We start from the raw sequence: 20,483 nt of genomic DNA on the forward strand, positions 1-20,483 counted from the left end.
CCAGATTGCAGAATACAAAAGGCGCACCACCTTCTCATCTGTGCCCTTCCATCATTTAATGCAGATGAATGGCTTTACGTCTGTCAGTCGTTTCTGATGGATGTGGGTTTCTATCACAGTTAATTAATTGAGTTATACCTACAGGGAGAATATAGTCCATCTTTTTTCACGGTCAACAGCTATGACACATCTGAACAAAACATGCCTCGTTAACTCCAGAACAATAAGACATGAGGCAAACTTGATTGCTCCCCTTTTTCTCTATGAGTCACTTTCTTTTCAGTAACACATTCCCGCCTTCTACTCCTTGTTAGTGTGGCTCAGAAGCCTGTCTTCATAGCTAGACTTCTCATGCTTTTTTTGTGTGGTGGGGGGTTCTGAACACACGATAAACATTTCACATTTGAGGTGGAATTGCTCTCCAAGGAAACATGTTGTTGTCAGGGGCACCACAGGGGAGCGAGGGGTTTAAAGGTGGGAGGGATGGATCACTGTCGGAGAAGTTCACACAGGCACACACATCTAGAGAGACTTTGACACGTGAGTGTTTTTCAAACACACTCACGAGCGGAATAGGAATGCAAACACACAATAGCATGACTGTAATTTACCAAAAAAGCAGCCAGGCAGGAGGTGAGACAGGAATACCAATCGATCCTCGTTACCTTTTAACATCTTGTCTGCATCAATCACAGAAAAGGTCAACGCTGGACTCCGGCAGTTTGAGGGTCATGTTGAATCTACGTTTGTATCTCATCAGACTGATCGAATTGTTTATACATTAAAGTCAAGATTCATTTAAGCAGCAAAGTAGATGTGGACAACAAAGGAACAATATTCAAAATGAGTTCCTGTTTAGTTTTGTTCTAACATCCCTCAGTTCAGGTCTCTGAGTTTTTTTACCCAGCATCGCTACAGTATTGATTCCCAGGGATCTCAATCTGCCCTCAGGACTGTAGGTGAGAGAGCTGTGGTCAGCCAGTCCAATTAAAGAGACAAAGAGAAGGGGAAAGAGGGGAAGAAGGAAAGAAAGAGGAGGGAAAAGCTACAGCTAAAGGCTCCTGAAGGCCCCCCTTGCACCACACCCTGTTTGGCATGAAAGAGGACCCCCCTTTTCTCCCTAAGGCAGCTCACAAGGAAGAATGTTTTTGAGCGAAATAAGAAAGGGGGGAGCACATGGGAGACTCCCACCCTGCCTCTTTCATCACTCTCTGCTATGAATTTTTTTTTGGCCGTCTTTTATTCCCAGCCAAAATCAACTGGCAGACTTATACACACAGCACAGCTGCGTACAAGTTCAAAGTAAATGTGAACAGAGCACGATCAAACAATGCAGAGATGATCGCCTATTGACTGTGAGTGATGGCTGAAGGAGCCAGTGGGCTGCTGATAATGTGTTTCCTCTATGGAGACAGTTTGCTGGCGGGGTAACTATGGTGAGAGTGGACACCTCCGTCCTCTGCCAAAACATCCCTAGTGGATGAATGGATGTGAGCATGTGCCCATCCTCTGCCACCTTCATGCAGAGAGAAGAATGATTTCTTCATTATCCCTGCTTCTCTTTTCTCAGAAATGACTGCGCAGAATCCTTTTAAGAAAGAGAGACGGAGCAGAGAAAAAGGAGAATAAACGAGTGCGGGTTGATGGGAAGAAGTCTGTCGAATTCCAATCATCCCCCCCGACAGGATGTGGATACCCCCAAATGTTCCCTAAATATCCCGGCACAATCTGTGCTCTTTGTTAGACAGAGATAACACGACCCACTGTCTGTGACTCACTCACATGAAGGGGTTTATTCATAATGTGTGTGCGTGTGTGTTGTACAAGTCTGTGTGTGAAGCATAAGAAGCATAGAAAGGAGGGTTGGGCAGAAAAATATAGAATTTATGTTGTGAAGAAAAGAAAAAGATCATTCTTAAAGATGTTGCAGTAGTGTATATGTGAGGGGTGTGTGGGTGTGTATGAGTGACAAAGAAATAGAGCGGGAAAGGGTTAGAAAGAGGGAGAGAGGTGCAGTCTCTTGTTTTCCCGTGGGTGTACTGCAGTAACGTAGTAATCCTCATTAATATTTATCTGCAAGGCAAAGTGGAGAGAATGATTAGCTTGAGAGTGTTGTGTGTGTGTGTGTGTGTGTGTGTGTGTGTGTGTGTGTGTGTGTGTGTGTGTGTGTGTGTGTGTGTGTGTGTGTGTGTGTGTGTGTGTGTGTGTGTGTGTGTGTGTGTGTGTGTGTGTGTGTGTGTGTGTGTGTGTGTGTTTTCTGGAGTGCACGCCCCTTTGTGCTTGTGTGTATAACATATTACAGCATATAACATGAACTAGGTCAACGTCTATACTTAAGAGACTAACAAATCCTCATACTTCAAAGCTTTTGTGTCATCGTGGGGGTTTCTCACTGCAGCCGTGCACAGTAAATAGTATTTTTTTATTATTCCAAGCACACATATTAAACCCAAAGATCACACACATTCTCACACACACAAAGCCATGAAGAAGCTACCCGCTTTCATCCCCCTCTCGAGTCATGTTATGTTCTGTTATTGATTTCCCTGCTTGCACCTCTAATACAATCACATTAAACTAGACTGATCGGAATTGAATTTCAGGCTGGGTCTATACAGGTATGTCACTTATAATCTCCGTCACAGTGTGTGTGGGTGTGTTGCAAATGAGCCTTTAAGAATATTATGCCTGCAAAAGATACCTGTTTGTTTTAAAGTCAGAATAAGTTTAGAAGTGTACCTGTACAACTTCACCTGTGTGACAAAGGCTTTTTATCTCCTCTCCTAAACGGTTTTGGTGAATTTGTGTTCAGTAGTGCCTCAGCTGAGTGTTCTTGTGAATGTCTGTGACCCATTTCCCTCCACTGCTCTCCCTCTCTCCCTCTCTGACTTGCCTGCACTCTAATATAAAACGCCTGAGTGGAGATCAGAGAGCAGGAGGAAGATTCCGAGATAGAGAGAGATATGAGGGAGAGATGAAAGAGTGAGAGGGACGGAGAAAGTAAGAGGGTGGAAGATAATACTGAGAGCAGGAGATGGAGTCGAGAAAATGAACCCTCTTCCTGTTTCCTGTCTGTGTCAGGACCTTACTTCTGACTGGGTTTGAAGTTTATTCATCATGAATATGCGGATAAAAACGTCTGAGAAATAATAGAATACAATGTCTTGCTTTTTTCTAATCATTTCTCCCCATCACAAGGCGGATTGTGACATCCGAAATGAGGTCTTCTTTTCTCTGTCTTGTTACTTTGGTAACCACCGGCCAGCTGATACTGTGGTGCTGACTGTTTACATCACAGGGCCTTAGTGACCTTTCCCAGGATTCAGCGGGACATTGCACACACAGAGAATCATGGGAACAGTGCGCTGTCACACCTAACCTCCCGCCCCCTTCCCCACCACGACAAATATTTACACCCCTCGTAAATTACAGTGTCTGGGAGGTTAAAGTCTCCAGCATTCGTGTGTCGCCCCGTCTAAACCCTGATTCATTTTGGAAAATTCACACTAAAGGAATACCGCACATTCCTCATGGGTTTCTCAAGACACCACTGAGAGCAATGGGAGGCCCTGAGATAGAGGGAAACTGTGGAAGAGGGGATTTTGAAGAATGTGTTTGCGAAATACAGTAAGCCTAGGTTCAACATTGGGAACTAGGATGCAATATATTCATTTAGCAATCTGTGGAAAAGACGGAGAGAAATAGAAAGTGGCAGAGAGAGAATTAAAGAAAGTATAAACTTTGTATAGTATACTAAAGTTGATTTATGCTATGGCCGTAACTCATTCATGGTAATATTGACATGCAGCAACAAACAAAGCTATGAACATCATACATTTTATAGGCACACACACACACACACACACACACACACACACACACACACACACACACACACACACACACACACACACACACACACACACACACACACACACACACACACACACACACACACACACACACACACACACTCACTCAGCAGTACACGAGTGACCTCTTGCATCGATAAAGCCCTCCATTAATCAGTGTGGGCTACCAAAAACCATTTAATCCACCTACAGGCAGATAGGGTTTGGTGGGAAGGCAGAGAATTACTGCACAATTCAGTCATTGCATTCTCACTATTGATCAAAGCTTTCAGAGGAAAGTGAAAATAGAAAATCAGCTTGGCTATATAAAACCATCCGATATTTCAGCTTGTATTCTGTTTAAGTGTTAAGACTGACATAAGAAGTCCTTAGTGGCACAGGAGATGAAGAAATGTCTGTTGGAGCTGGAAAAAATGCATGTTCCTGTGTTCGATTTCAGAATGATTTAAAATGTTTATCCCGCACAAACCAGTGAACATAGATTATTTAAGCTGTATGGTTTTAGCAGTATTAGTAGGCCAATAGTTTATTACAGGCTGGCACACACAGACTGTAGCCTTGGCATTGGTTGTATGTGGGGGTTGTATTGCCTCCATGTGGCCATTGTTGCAAATGTGTTTAAGCAAAATATAAGATAAGCTTAACTGTGGATTTCTCAAATAAACAATCAACTTTGATGTCAATAATCATATTATGATTGTGAATTTGGTTGAAGAATGATGTGGGGAGTAGTAGAGTAGCAGATAAGAAAAATATTCATGATTGTTTTGGGAGTCAGGTCAGGATACTCCAGCCTGGGAAAAACTGGCTGAGAGGAAAAACATCACCTTTTTTATAAACATTCTGGCTACGATCCCACTGCTGTTATTTCGTAGCATACTTGTGAATTTGGGGACTAGCGTTTTATGCGTGCGTGTGTGTGTGTGTCTTCTTTAATCATTCAGATAATATCCAGTCAGAGCAGGTGAGAGGAGGTATGCAGCCTGAACACACACCCCTGCCCTGTCTCCTTTAAATGTGAAACAGGGAGAGAGCTGTTGCTTTCAATCTCTCTCTGTGAGCTGCAGTTAGTGAGTGCATATCGCTTTAAAAACAACTAGCAGTCAGGGAGACAGAGACCGGCTGCATTTCCTTAGTGGGAATGTTTGTGTTTGTGGCGCACAGACCAACGGACGAAGGGTGCATTGCTTCAGGGAGAAGAAGTGGAGAGGAAGGAGGGAGGAAGTGTCAGCAGGGGCCACTGGCTGTGTGGGACGGGGACAGAGGGACCAGCAGGGTTTGACTTTGAAAAAGGCTTCAGACCGCAGAATAGTCGAGAGAGCGAGAGGACAGAGAGAGACAGAGGACACAGAGGAGACTATATCTATGGCTTACCTCTGGAGCTGACCCAAATATTCTCTCCTTGTGGTGGCATCAGGAGGACAACAGAGGCTAATTCCCTCTAATTGCCTGGGCCTCTGGATTTGACCTGTAATGACTCACCTGGGCTGATAAATGAATGAGATGCCTGTGGATATAAACTCTTACTGCTGCATTTTACACACCTCGGGAGTTTCAAAGAGTATGCAGTGAGGTCAGTAATGGAGGCTGTGAGGTTTGGTCTAGACGAGGCGGTTTGCACTCGGCATGGTCTGCTGTGGACTCTCACCTCGACAGCCCTCCGACGCCTGTGTGTGCATGCAAGGAACCTGCCTGCACCGCTGCATCTTTTACACACACACAGGTGTGCGTCAAGGCCACTCTATCAGGTATGCTGCAACTCACATACACACAACAGGTACCCATGCAATGGAAACCTATTAAAACTTTAATTTAGAATACTTAATGAAGCAATTACAGTATATTTGCAACCACCTAAAATATGCAAGCTGTGCCACCTAAAGAGCTACCATTAATTAAGCATCCCAGCATTGTGTCAAGGTTTGGGACCGGAGGAGACAAACCTCCCTGAACAGTGAACAGTTTATACTGAAAGCGAGGTACAGTATGTCCTGCAGGCATGGACAGAAACGGGGGCTTAACAGGACTGATTTGTTTAATTAAGCACGGAGGATAGAACTTGGAACTTGGTTTGATGGTGTGGCAGTGCAGTGTTCCTGCTTGTGAAATTGGACACTTGCGGAAATAGTTTTATACCACAGAGCTCAGGTGCATATGGAGTGTGGTGCTGCCAAAAACAGAGCTTTGTTTCACATTGTTGCTCTGTGTGGAGAGTTCCTTTGGTAGTTTTTGTGTTGCTCAGGATGCAGAGCCTTAACAGGAAGTTGTGTTGCTAGGGTCGCTATAAAGGAGACGTAACCAAGCTGTTAAGCTGGTAAGTTTTTCTATGGATATGTGAAAGGGGGAATCTTGCACACAGAACACACACAGACACTGTTTTATAGGCTGTCGGTTACCATGCCTCCATCGCCTTAAACATTCAATCTAACTCTGGTGGCGCATTAAATGTGTCCTCTTGGTGAAATAATTATCCTAATTGTGTTACTAAAAGCAGTTTTCTCTTTTGTGCCTTGTGTTTTCCTAGCTGTGATTCAGCAAAATGCTTGATCAGTATTCCCTTCAACATGTCTGGATTGATACTCAGTGCTTTCATGGAGCCATTAGTATTCCCCAGGCGTCTCACCTGCCCTGTATGCAGCTGGAACAACCAGGACAAACCCAGCAGTCTCACAAAGTGAAACTTGCACACACTTTAGCACATACAGCATCAGTGAAGTAACTTTAATACATGTACATAACAAGGTAAACCCAGACACATCGTGTGTCTTTTCCCGTCCTCTTGCCCTGATTCCTTTATTTTCAAGAGGGGATTCAACTGGATTGTTATTTTAACTTTTGTCTTCAGATGTGTTTTTATATGGCTCCTACGTTTAAGCATCCTGAGGGAGGTCAACACAATCAGAGGAAACTGAAATAACATACCAGACCTCCCTAAGACAAATCTGTCCTTAACACCCCCTCCTGGTTTAGAAATGCACAACTCCTTTCCATCAGATGTCTTTTAGCCTTTTCCCTTACATCCTCTGGATAACTGCTGAGAAGAGCAACAAACAATATCTCCCCCTTGTCTGATGAAGTGGTACGGTCCAAGGTGGTGCTGTTAATAGTGGAGGGAGTTGCAAAAGTAGGGAAGGAGGGGTCAGTGTGTCAGGCTGCAGGGTGGAGATATCCCAGGCTCTCTGAACTGCCTCCCTGCCTGGCTTCCTCTATTACTGTTAATGAGATACCCAGCCACACACAATAGAGAGAGACAGACAGAGAGAGGGGGAGGACTTTATATATTTATATTTTATCACCCCGTTTTCACTTTCTCCACTCAGTTTTAACCTTATTCTTTCATCTTGACATAAAAATACATTTCCACTCCAGTGCGCTGACTTGACTTGGTCCCACATGTGACTGAAACTCTATTTTAGCTTTTTCCCTTCTTAAATTACTACTTCATCTCTTATTTAACTCTCTCTACTCTCTTTTCAACTCTCCCCGGAGAAGATATCCATCACCAGCATTCCCATACACTCAATCAGGACACCAGTCCAGTCATTTTACTGGTGCTGCAGTGTGTGACACATACGTCGAGGTGATCAATTTACACCTCACGTGTTACGCGGAGCAGCGCCCGGTGTGATTTAGCCGCAGCATTACAGTAACCAGCAGACTGAAACATTTGAGAAGTGTTGTTTGCTCACATGTCTCTCATGAGAAAACGCAGCCGCGTGTTCACACTTTCAGACATCAAGCTGAGTAATATCGACTCTAGTGCCTCTAGTCACACATTTTCCTCTGGTGGTATGACCCTTAAAGAAGGGTTAGCAGTGTTAGGCGTGTGAGGGCAGTGCTCTGCTGTGCTGTTAACAACGCCTCTGGGTAATTGTGCATTGTGTCTCTTCTTAGGTTGATTTAAAAAAGGATTTGATTTCATCCTTGGTTCTTTCATCTTTTGTCATTTTCCTACCAGTCCCTCCTTATGTCCACCCTACCCCATCCTACAGGCGGGATATCCTGCATGGGGAAGCAGGGTTAAGGACTATAGCAGACACAGGTGCTCCGACTTCCCCTTGAGTCGCAATAACTCCTTATCTACCTGTATCCATCACAATCCTGCAAATCAGAAGACTTACTACGGGCTGTCATTTTGTTCTTAATAATGTGAAGGGACATGTTGTAGAGCAAAGCCGTCCTCAGCGTGTTCAACATCCTCATATCCTAGATAGACGGAGTTTATTTCCTGTTAGTGGGCTTGCTAATAACTGCAGCTGACAGGATGCTGGCTCTCGTCGGTGTCAGATTAATTTAGATTCAAGCTGTTTCCTAGCAACCCAATTCCACTGTAAAGTGTTATACATATTTAAAATCTTGCATTATGTCACATCTATCATACATATTCATTAGTCCTCACTGCTCCGTTAATTGCAGGCTCTCTTGCATTTAGGAATGAAGCCCGGGCCAGTTTACTCCCACTGAGCTCATCTGGTCCTGTTTCCTGTGGGACTACTAGCGCTGTCACTGATCATATTCATTTCCCACTGACGAGTCCCAGACCATTGATACGAGGCAGAGACACAGCAGAAGTCTAAAATAACCCAGATACACAATCCCCCCTCTGTCTAGAAGCTGGATCATTGGTGTTCCTTCTGTTACTTCCTTTGTTTTTGGTCTGATAAGCTTTTAGAGCTCAGTCAAACCATGGTGTTTTCAAGCAAGTGGTTTTCTTGGAAGAGCTGTCCACTGTGATTGCCAACAGCTCCCCTGAATCATGACGTGATTGTACTCGGCTCAGGTTGTTAAGCCTCTATTACTCTCATGTTCAATATGTCATTTTTTCTCATATTCCACTGAAGCAATCGTAAATAGATAGACTCATGACGGGCAGGCAAATATCCAGATAGGGATTTCTGCATGTCCTTGTTAGTTCCCAGTCTTTTTCCCTTTTTCCGTGTTTTCCAGCCAAGTAATTATTAGATAGAGGCTGGAATTGAACTTGTGACCTCCTACTGAAGAATGTTGATCACTCTCCCTGTCTGGCAGCCATCTTGGTTCTTATTGCCAAACTCAGGATCCGTTAGTGGGAAAGTATTTTCCCATAACCGTCGTTTGGTGAGGGGAGGGTCGGGGAGCCAGATCGGACATTGTCTCAACTATTTCCAGCACTTTGTTTATTTTTTTTTGTAATTTTCTAATTTGTTTGCAACGAGCCGTAGGCATGTTTGTGTTTGATATCCCTGCATACAAACACCCCTGTGTGGATTCTGTTGGTGGTTGAAGCTGTTTACAGTGTCTCCCTGGGGACAAGGTCTTATTCGCATAGTTGGTCTGGAAAACATTTCCACTGCTCCATTCCCAGGTTTATCAAATACCCAGTGTGTGATTGTAAATGAGTGTGTGAAAGAAGAAAAATGGAAGAGGGGGCGTAGGCTTGTTGATGTTTGATGTCTTAATTTAAGGTTCCTGTAGAGATTCATCAACAGTTCAACCATGGGAAACAATTTCCTCACCGATCCATAAATCATAAATGAAGACAAAAATTGCATCTGTCACTCATGTTTTGTTGATATCAATGTGTTTGACGAGTCGCCTGGTGATTTGCAGGCCTGTCATATGTTAAAAATGGAAAGCACAACCCCCCTCCTCACTCATGTGCCATGTCATTTAGATAGTGTGCACCATAAGCTTCTTAGCCATGCTAGAATCTAATTTATGTGGTAACGTGTGAATATGGCACACTACTTGATAGGACGGCCACTATAGCTAGATTAATTACAGACGATTGCATGCTCACAGCGTGCCACAGAGTCATCCCAAAGGACTACTCAGATTCAAGGCCTTTTATTTATTAAAACAGGATGGTTTTCCTATTTTGGCTTTTCCAGAAAACTCACAATGGAAACCACAAATTATTGTTGCATGCAACCCAAAAATATTCACAACATAAGCCCCACTGAAAGTGTTTTTGATTTCATATAAAAGAGATTGCCAGATTTGAACACTGTCCCGGATATCAGTTGCCATGTTGGAGACTATTCAGATGTTAAACATGATGAATACATGGATTGTAGAATTTAGCTTTTGGGTTATTGGGCCATGGTTGAGCGGCCTACTGGATACATCTGGCTGGTATTCCTCTTAATCCTCTAAATGTGTCTGAGTCGTGGCCAGAGTCAGAACTGAGTGGCCAGAGCGGACACAATATAGGTTTTTTTGGAGGTGGTCCTCTCGGTCTGAGAGAAGTGATAGGTTTAACTGTGGCATTAGTGATGGGGATGTAAGGGTTTACAATGTTTTAGGTTCAGAGGTTAGGCCCTGAGTATAGAATAGTAATCCCAGAGGATTACTAGGGGAATCTGTTGAATATCTGAGGAAATCCCTCTCAGAGACTCCCAGATCCTCTGTTTGTATGGATATTATATCCTCTAGGAGTGTGTCCACATGTGTTTACCGAACAGAGGTTAAAAGTTGGGTATGTGTGTTCACTTTTAGATATGTGAGGAAATGTCCCCTTTGCCTTAAATCAAAACGTCCCAGTTTATAACAGAGCCAGTCTGAGCACAGTTTGTATCCCTATAAAGACAGTTTATAGATACTGGACCCCTTACTGGATTAATCCCATTTGTGCTGAATGAGAGTGGGAAATGTGATGCATGTGTGTTAGGACAGGGTGGAGCTTAATTATTGATTTCCCTTATTCCTTTAGGCAGGCATTGTCAGCCACTGCACTGTGTTTAATAAGTCATAATCTAAAAGTGAAAGCTAGAGGACTCAATTTTGACTCAAACATTTGTATATATTTATGTCCTTAAATACTTCTAATGCGTCCGAACCCTCTGTCTCTATCATGTATGTATAGTGCTGCGTACCGGTACGCCGAACCGGTACTGGACTTGTAAAAAGTTTCGGTTCAAGTCCGGTTAAAACCGGAACGTCGGGAACCGGTACTTACGTATATTCTCCTTTTTGTTCTAAACCATCTAAAACCTTCCATAGATCGAGAAATTTGCGCTGAGAAAAGACGAAAAACATTGTTTTGGCTTCTGATATGGCGGCCTTTACTGAACTCACGAAGTCTCGCAAAATATCGCAACTGCTCGCGAGATCTGTGTGAAGTCAAGGGAAGCTGGCTTAGACATAGTGGACACTGACAGCGTGGGATGCTGGTTGCCATATTTGGTAGTGTAGTTTACTGACAAGCATGGGATACTGGTTGCCATATATGGTAGTGTAGCTAAGCTAACTCCTTTGTATGTATGGTGATATAGTGTCTGCCGAAAGAGCAACACTTCACCCAGACAATGTCAATATGCTGTTGTTCTTGAACAAGAACACATAGACTTGTACTCTTGCATATTGAGTCTTGTATGTACATCACTATGTATGTAGTTGTGTTGTGTAGTTAGTAACACATGTAGAGTTCTATAAAAGACATGGTGTAGACACAAGTTGGAAGGGGGCGCAATAAACTTGACGAGTTTGAATTTGAGTTGATTATGAGTTTATTTTCAATTGATAATTAGCTCACAATAAGTTCACTTTAGTTACTCACACAACTTGACACAAGTCCGGACTTATAAGTCCGGACCTGAACCTGAACCTCTGGACTTGAGTCCGGACCTGAACCTGAATGTGAGTCCAGGTACACAGCACTATGTATGTACACCTGCTAAATATTGCATTCATAAATTGGTTAGTCTGGTTTGTGCGAATATCAAGGTTTCCAAGGATCATAACAAACAGAACAAGCTTTGGACTGAGAATTCAAACCACAAAATCTTAACCCATTCCTCCTCTGTAACCCTGGAACATGATTGATCAGGTGTTTTTATTTAGTAAGCAAAAGCTTTCCACCTCCTACCTACAGATTCTTGTTCCCCCTGAGGCGAAAGAGCCAAATGAAAGACATTCAATACCTTTACAATGACGGGTTCAACTTTGGACAATAGGAATTTCACATGCACATGCACGCGCACACGCACACCCACAGACCACACACACTTGCCAAAGGGCTCTCCCTGCAGATGAGCTGGGTCATTTTTCATTACCTTGGCTCGGAGGAATAAGAGTGCAGTATTGGAGCACAGTCACATTGAGCCAAAGCAATAGAGGAATAAATCCCCACAGCTGAGCGCAGTGGAGGCAGACGGGACAGCCTGCAGGACAGAGCCTGTGGTGGGGCATATAGCTCTTTTCCACTCCACTATCTGTCATCAGAGTAGCTTGGACAAGGAGCGCCTTGGTAGCCGAGGGGCCTTTGTTGCATTACTCCTCTACTATGTTCCTCCATTTCTTCTTTCAAACGTAGCCTAATACCAGACTAAATCCTGGGGGGAAGAGGAAAGAAAGTCTTTATTATGGATTCTCTGTTTGTCCGCATCCTGATATCCGGTTTATTCCAACTTCCTGTCCTACCTGTCTGCTTTATCCTTTTCAGACTCCTCTCCTGTGAGTGCCTAGCCTTGTTGTCTTCACTGTTGATGTGTGATTCTGTCTCACTTCTGTATATCCTTTTACATCAACTGAGCCATTATAGCCCCAAGAGTAACACCAAGATGTTTGACTTGGAGGTGATGAGGTGGAGTGAAGGTTGGGGGTGTTTGTCTTTGTAAAAGTGTGAGTACATGTTGACAGTGAAGAATTCCCTTGTCTTTTTCATACATAATACTGTTGTCGGCTGTATTGAGTCTATTTCTGAGGGAAACATCCATAGCATGCCTCCAAATTTCAAATGTATACCCCTGGGTCGTACCTTTGCCTGTTACAGTGTATTACCATTGTCTTACAGTGCCTCCTCCTCTAAGTGCCCTACATTTCTGGCAGAGAGTGCATGGGGGAGACAGCTCAAGCTCCTAGAAAGTTGTCATGACAACTTTTGTTTGCATCCTAGGTTGGAGAGCATGGGGGAGTGAGGCTGGTCAAACACGTGTGTGTGTGTGTGTGTGTGTGTGTGTGTGTGTGTGTGTGTGTGTGTGTGTGTGTGTGTGTGTGTGTGTGTGTGTGTGTGTGTGTGTGTGTGTGTGTGTGTGTGTGTGTGTGTGTGTGTGTGTGTGTGTGTGTGTGTGTGTGCGCTTTACAGTGCAGGTTGTGTCCATGCCTCTTAGCTTGAGAAGTAAGTGCTTTTAAGACCTAAGAGTTATGTGGATGGAAGCTCACCGAGCTCCTGTAAAGTCGGGGCCTTGAATGATGTCGTTCTGTGGCTGTCTCCCTAATTAGCTTGGAGGGTCTTTGGAGCCCCTGAAGGACACCAACCCGTGCGCGCACACACACACACACACACACACACACACACACACACACACACACACACACACACACACACACACACACACACACACACACACACACACACGGGCAGAATTAGCAAAGAACAGAGGGGATTTGTGCGCTTTTAACCCAAAAAACCCTTTCTCCTGTCCCCTGCTGTTCTGGTCTCAGGGTACATGTTTAATAAGCTAGCAGAATACATTAGGACTGTGACACGCGCACACGCACACACAGACCACACATACTTATAGAGCTTTCAGACAGGACTGTTTAATATTCAGCATACTAAATGATTGGAGTGTTTGGTATGCTATCCAGTCACAGGACAGGGGATAGAGGCCGCTGGAGTTCAGCCACTCTGCAGTACAGCCGCTCTGCAGTACACAGTGCCCTTGAGTTTAGGCAGTGTGTTTTTGTGTGTGTGTGTGTATACTTTTAGCAGTGCAGAACCAAATACCCCATGCTACGTCACTTTGTCTTCCTGCATGCATAGCTAAGAGTATCAGTGAACACAGGGTCACTCAGGTCTACGGTGATTTCTCACTGTGTAAATTATAGATGAAGAGAGGAGGTGTAAGGGTAAAAGATCCTTCCCCTGTGAATGACTCTCTCACGCACGCGCACGCACACGCACACGCACACACACACACACACATACATACATACATACATACATACATACATACATACTTACATACATACAGGCACACACACACAAAGACAAACTGAAAACCTCAAACCTTGGAGATCAACCACCATGATCGCTGAGACTGTGATTCATTGAGATAAAAGTCTCAAAGACATGACATCACTCGTACCTTTTTGTCCTGAACCACTCTGTTCTTCTTGCTACGCTCTCAGCGCTCTGGCTCCCCCTCTCGCTCCTTTCACTGTATGCTCTGTCCTTCATCTGAAGCTACTTTAGTTATTAAAACACCTTATATCCATTTCATTTCAAACACAGAGTAAAGGTTTGGCCGCTTTTTCCGAGGACATTCATCGAGATACGGACACAGACTGTTTATCAACAAAGTGTTCCCTTCGGACTGGAATTTTAGGAATGTCCCAATTTGTATCAGTGAATGGGAAAAAAAGCTCCTGGAAGAGAGGGAATCGTTAACTGTGGAAGAAAGGGAAGCTTGTCCCTCCTTTGGGAAATAGGCAAATTGGAATAATCCCTTTTGACTATTTTGAATACAGCTAATCCCCATGAAAAAGCACAGATGTAAATAAGACATAAAGTGCAAACACATTCAAATGTTTTGTGGCATGCAAAAAAGTAGCCTGTGTGGCTCGCTCTCCAACACACATACACATTGTGGTGCAGTACCGTGCACTGTGCCCATTAAAGGCTTTTTGTTTTGTGTTGGATATCATCGAAATAGACATTTGCTGTGGTTTCATTTTAGAGCTTTCTCTATGAAATCTTACTTCAGGCTATATGTGAATGTATATCCACATGTTTACATCTATATGACCCAGTTTTTTATCAGGCAGCTACAAAGTAAATGAAATGCACAGCACACGATAATCCTCCCACTGCTATGACATAGTTATTTTACATAACCGCTCAGTGGGAACTTGGAAAAGAATGCAAACTACATTTATAGACCTTTAGGAATTTTTCAACAAGGTGAGGTTGTAAGTGTTCCAAATAACTCTCTGCAACCTTGTATTCTTCTTTCTCCAACACAAAACAGAGTCATTGTAGATCGCTTGCAATTTAAGAATAGATAAGTTATATTTTATTGATCCCAATTTGGATATTATTTTAAAGAACCATTAATGTATTGAAACAAAATGTACCTGAGGCAGAGATGATTTGTGTGGATTCAGCACAACTAAAGTGATTAGGATTGCACAGAATCTACTATACAGTTATTTCTGAGTTTATCGTGTCTACTGAACGGCTCACAGCAAAGTTCCCACATTCACACAAGAACATCCATGTCAGATTTAGAGAAACTTGTGATTCTGTGTAAAACTATGAGAAAACGACATTTTCTTAAGTCTGGGAATGGTGCTTTGTAGTATAAATGGGTTACAAAGCAGAGTTGGCTACAGAAATATCTCCAGTTTGTTTGAAGTGCCAGTGTGTTTCTGATTTTAAAAAACGCCCTAACTGGAACCACATTTCAGTCCCAAAGTCACTCACGGACAGGGAGGGTGGAGCTCATAGACACACACTCACACACACATACACACGCTTGAACAAACAAAACAGATCTCTCCCGGTCAGTCGTTTCTCTAGACATTCTTGGCTGCCTTTTCATGACCCTCCCTACTCCGTCTCATTCTGCCGCTACATCGAGCTCTGGATGGAGAAGATGGATTTGGCCCTGCTATTATTTTTCCATCAGCTTTTCAATAACCCATTCAACCTTCACTGTAGACTAGAGTATTGAGAGCCACAGTGTGTTTTGTTGAATCTTGTGTTGTAATCTAATCTGCACCACATGCAGATACTGTTACATTAAAACTGACGACGAGTCATAAAGCCTATTCAGCTACGATGATCTCAGTGTCATAAATCACCGTAGGACTGCTGGTGTCAGACCATGCTTGCTCTCAAAGTGACGTGTTTAAGAGTGTTTGTTTAGTCTGCATACATATGGGAGAGATGCAGACAAAGACAGAAAGAGTTAGACAGAGAGCAAAAGCATGGTGTGTGTGTGTGTGTGTGTGTGTGTGTGTGTGTGTGTGTGTGTGTGTGTGTGTGTGTGTGTGTGTGTGTGTGTGTGTGTGTGTGTGTGTATATGTGTGTCTGAACTCCCTACCGCAGCGTCCTACAGTCAGGGTTAAAGAGATTCTCCATCTTGCTTCAATTAACCACTCAGCGCTGTTTATATCACATTCCACCAATATAGGTTACCTTTTCCAACACAGACTATCTACGCCCGTTCCCCTGCTCGACCCTAAAACCTGACTCTGATACCCACTGCCTGTTAAACCCACCTCACCAATCCAGGTCTTTCCCCTTTGGAGCCCTACACCATAAAAATACAGCAGATCAGCACCTCATTACGACCACACCTCAGCCTGGAATAGAAGCCCACCGGCTCCATAACAGGGCTCTGTCAGGGCCCAGATATGTCACACCTAAAAGTGTTTCTCACCTTATGGGTCTTGGAAACACCCTGTGTAGGTCATTGAAAGGTGACCATGTAAAAATTAGGGAAGTTAAGGGCCATGAGTATCGGGCAGCGAGGTTCACTAAATCACAGCTGTTTGTTATTGTTCCTTCCTGCCCTGCTTCCTTTCTTCCTTCCTTTTCCTCTCAGTGAAGCTGTCTCCCGTCGGTAACTGGAGATCCTAACATCCATTCCAAACAGGAAAAATCATTCAAAAACTCATGGAGTTTAAGTGTTCAGGATCTTCCTAGTGCATTTTTTGGCCTTCCTCTTTTTTTCTTTGTCAGTTTACCCCATTCCTCCTCTGCATTGTCCCCTTCTCTCTCCCTCACATTGGCCAAACAACAGGCCCCTTGTGATAGCAAACTGAGGAAGTTACCAATAAAGGGAGATATGTATTTGACCGGAGAAAGCGAAGGAGGAACGGGTGTGTGTATTAAAGCCAAAGAAAGAGTCATCTGGAGATGTTTAAGTTGGACAGGCCAGTTTCCGGTGTCTGGAACAGGCCAAAAATATCCAGAAACAGACACATCCAGCAGGGAGGGGAAAGGATACACCTCCTCTTTTCTCATGTGACCTTCTACATTCAGCAAAATAAGCTGAATTTTGGGCCTGCAGCATAAGCTTTGGTAGCAACACTACTGTTCAAGCCAAGCACATTACATTTAATTGCATCTTCATTTTGCTTAATGTCTGGGAATGGAGAATTCCAGATGAATCCTATACAAATGTAGGACTATAAATCGGCTGTTGTATTTCCAATATTGTGCAACTGCATTTGGTTTAGACAAACTGTATTTTCTGACAGACTGATCTAAAAAGAAAAGATTATCTTTAGACAAAAATTGGTCAAGTATCCTTGATGATGACTGCTTAGCGTGATTGTACTACATATGTATGCATACTGTTCATGTGCTACATGTGGCCTCACTGTATTCATCATGTGGGGATTACTCATGTTGTAAAACAATAATAGAAACAGACAAGCCTACGCTTGCTGAGTTTTACAAATACTTTACTGACAGTGGGTATAGGCTTTGCTCTGCTTTCAAAGCCCACACTGGTGTATGGTTCCACAAACTGGACTGATTTTGTTATGTTTACAACCTGGTGGTCTCAACGGCTGCTGCTGCTGCTGCATAAGGTGAACACAAGTGCCCAATTTAGGTCATACAAAAAAAAACAGTCACTCCAACGGCTGCAGTGGACTGAAGGCCAGTCACCCAAGCCAGTAAACCTGATAAGTCAAGAAGTGACAGGCTAGAAAGATAGAGACCGAACCAGGGATGTAAAGTTCTTATTGAATCTCCTACTTTTTAGCAGAGCCATTTTAGGCTTATGGATATCTATCAAACACAAACCTATGTTGCTATAAAGTAATAAAACATAGGAGGATAGGGTCTTTCGAGGCAGCTCAATCTCCCTCACAAAGCCTTATTTCTGTAAATACAATTGATTTTACACAGCAGGCATAGTGTGTCAAACTGCTCATTGTTAGGTATGTGCATCACTTGTTTTAAAGGCAGGGTATTAATGTGCTCTGCAGACACAGATGTCTGTTTGGGTTTGTAGACACACACACACACACACACACACACACACACACACACACACACACACACACACACACACACACACACACACACACACACACACACACACACACACACACACACACAGCAGGGAGAGAGAGGTCTGCAGTTTCTCATGGCTGTGAGCTGCTGCTGCAGAAAATGTCCCCTCATCTCCTCCTCTCCCCGCCCCCACATCTTGCCTCCATTATTCCCGTGTTTTCGAAGCAACTCTGATGACAGCGAGTAACATAGCTGGAAGTGAAGGCAGGCTGGAATACGCTCGACCGTTAACAGTTTCTTCCGCTCGTCCCCCTCGGTTGCTGACCGTTGGTACGGTCTCGCGCTATCCGCACGTTCACTCACCGTTTGTGCACGGTGCCGGTGAGAGAAGAGAGGGGGGTTAGTCGACCAGGACTAGACCCGTGAGAAGCTCACCGACTTCGGAAGGAGGGAGGAGAGCAAGCCGTGGAAGAGGCTGCACGGTCGCCAAATTGTCTCTACATTAGAAAGCGAGGACCTGAGATGTAGCTTCTCTGGTGAATAGAAGGGAGCTAAAGAGAGCTGCGCCGCTTCACGTTAACTAATGGTCAGTAACATGGATGCTGATGTGCCTCTTCCTCTAGGCCAGCCGGGAAAACGGGTGTTTTTTGACGATTTTCTGGCAGTGACACGACTCGTTTCTTTCTGGGATTAATCATTTGTTTTTTTGAATATTTTTCTCTGCTCTTGCAGACGGTTTTTGTGTGGGAGCATTGCAGGGAGCGTTTGTTTGCAAGGTAACTAACTAATGATAACGTTAGTGCTGTGGCCAGCAGTGGACCAGGCATCACTGTCAGCTAACTGTTTGTGTGTGTCTGCTATTTGGGTGTCCGCTCCAGCAACATAATTAAGCATTTTGAACATGGCTGCTTTATTCATTGTTCATTGTCACGTTTTGTCTTTTGATATCACCGTGTCATGCCAATGAGTCAGGAATGAAGTTGTTTCATGTCCAATACAAACCTGACTAGTAATGGGTAAGACATTTTGGTGGGTTACATGCAGAATGAATCACACACCAGGGCAATACCACATGTGTTTGCCTATGTTTCTCCCAGGTTATTTTCTCCCGGATGTAATGTCCACAGCATGCATTGGTTAGAGCAAAGATGCTGTAAACATATTCAGTGGTTTTTATCATAAAATATCCTGTACAGATATCTGTCTTCACTGTCTCATGGTGCAGCAATATTCCACATGTTCCTTTTTTGTATTGAGTGTAATTGGTAGAAGCTATTCATAGAAACTTTATTGCATTTGGTTTCATGGTGGAAATAAACTCAGTAGCATGTGTCCAATCCCACAAAGTGAATTTCAGGACTAAAACCAATAAGCATCTGTCTCTGCCAGATTGAGCTCCCTAATTTTAGCCTGAAGGCAGTGATTTGTTACCTTGACGTTAAGGTTCGTACAATTCCCAGGTGTCTCAAGCTGTGTGTGTGTGTTTGTGTGGGTGTGTTCTCTGTCTGCATTGCAGTTAAAGGTATTCTGCAGACAAAATACAAAAGTACAGTAGGATGTTTCGTCAGTACTCTAGCCCTTCTCTTCTTCTCCAAACTAAACAATAAATAAATAAATGAATTTAGCCAGCAAAAAAAGAAAACTGAAATTAAATATTTGCATAATAACTGTGCACCAACGTTGTATACACTAGGCATCTCAGGATTGTTATACTTTTTATATTTGTCTGGAAATAATCATGTTTACACATATGATCCTCCACTCAGTTGCCATGACAGTACCACTTAAATCAGTGTATACAGTATAAACATGAAAAGTTTTGGAAAGATAATGTAACTCCATGAAAGGACATGAAAACAAAATAAATATTGAAGTGTGTGTGTTAATGTGTGCACAGGTGCACCCAATCTTAAACCCTCAAACCACAGGAGATCAATGGTGAGAGGGAGGGCAAACGAAACCCTTCAAAGTAGAACTAGAAGCTGCACTCACACACACACACGTACACACCAACACACACACACCCCAGTAATCATTCAGCAGAGTTCACACAGAGATGAGTGTTAAGACACAACTCTGTCACTCCTCTCCCTCTATTTCTCTGGTATTTTCAGCTCTCTGCTAAAGCTGCCACCTGGATGCAAGCTGGCATAAGCGGTGAGAAAGTAAGAGTATGTTATTCTCATGTTGTGGACACACCCTTACCAAATTGCAAGTGCCTCAGGTGGCCAATGTGATCCGTGTGGTGAAGAGTTACAAACCGGTTACGCTTGCGCTTGTGTTTATGGCATCTACATTTGGAAGGGCTTTCTCATTCCATTTTTGACAATGATTATGTCTCTCCACCTTTCTTTCTTCCCCTTCTCCAATTGTTACCCTCACACACCTCCCCCTGGTGTCCCTCCCCTTTTTCCAGATGTGAGGGGGGGGGTGGGAGGAGCCAGGGGGTATTTGTGTTCCTCTGGGTCCCCGCTTCCTGTGAAAATTGTAGAGAAACTCCACATGTGCTGAAAACACCAGAAAACACAAACAGACAAATGCTGAATACTCTGCTTTGAATTTGTCAGCCTAGTCCTCTGATTGTTTACATTTTACCCTGCAAGCACATTTTAAGACAGCTTTGAATAATTGGCTTGGGTTTTTCAGTTGTAACA

The 20,483-nt window shown here is 43.5% G+C and overlaps 1 protein-coding gene across 9 annotated transcripts in view; it reads left to right on the plus strand.

Annotated features, from left to right (window-relative positions):
* Positions 1 to 20,483, plus strand: part of frmd4a (FERM domain containing 4A) — a 109,336-nt gene that overhangs the window by 51,976 nt on the left and 36,877 nt on the right. For 2 of the 9 annotated variants that reach the window (XM_079679951.1, XM_079679952.1), the window contains exon 1: positions 4,658 to 5,620. The exons of 4 other annotated variants lie outside the window; for them this stretch is intronic. In XM_079679951.1, coding sequence (XP_079536077.1) covers positions 5,453 to 5,620 — 168 coding nt within the window. In that variant the 5' untranslated portion in view covers positions 4,658 to 5,452. 3 more of the 9 variants (XM_079679953.1, XM_079679958.1, XM_079679959.1) reach the window with 3 other exon arrangements.

Source organism: Notothenia rossii (genome assembly GCF_949606895.1).
Source record: "Notothenia rossii genome assembly, chromosome: 5".
NCBI classification, from domain to species: Eukaryota; Metazoa; Chordata; class Actinopteri; order Perciformes; family Nototheniidae; genus Notothenia; species Notothenia rossii.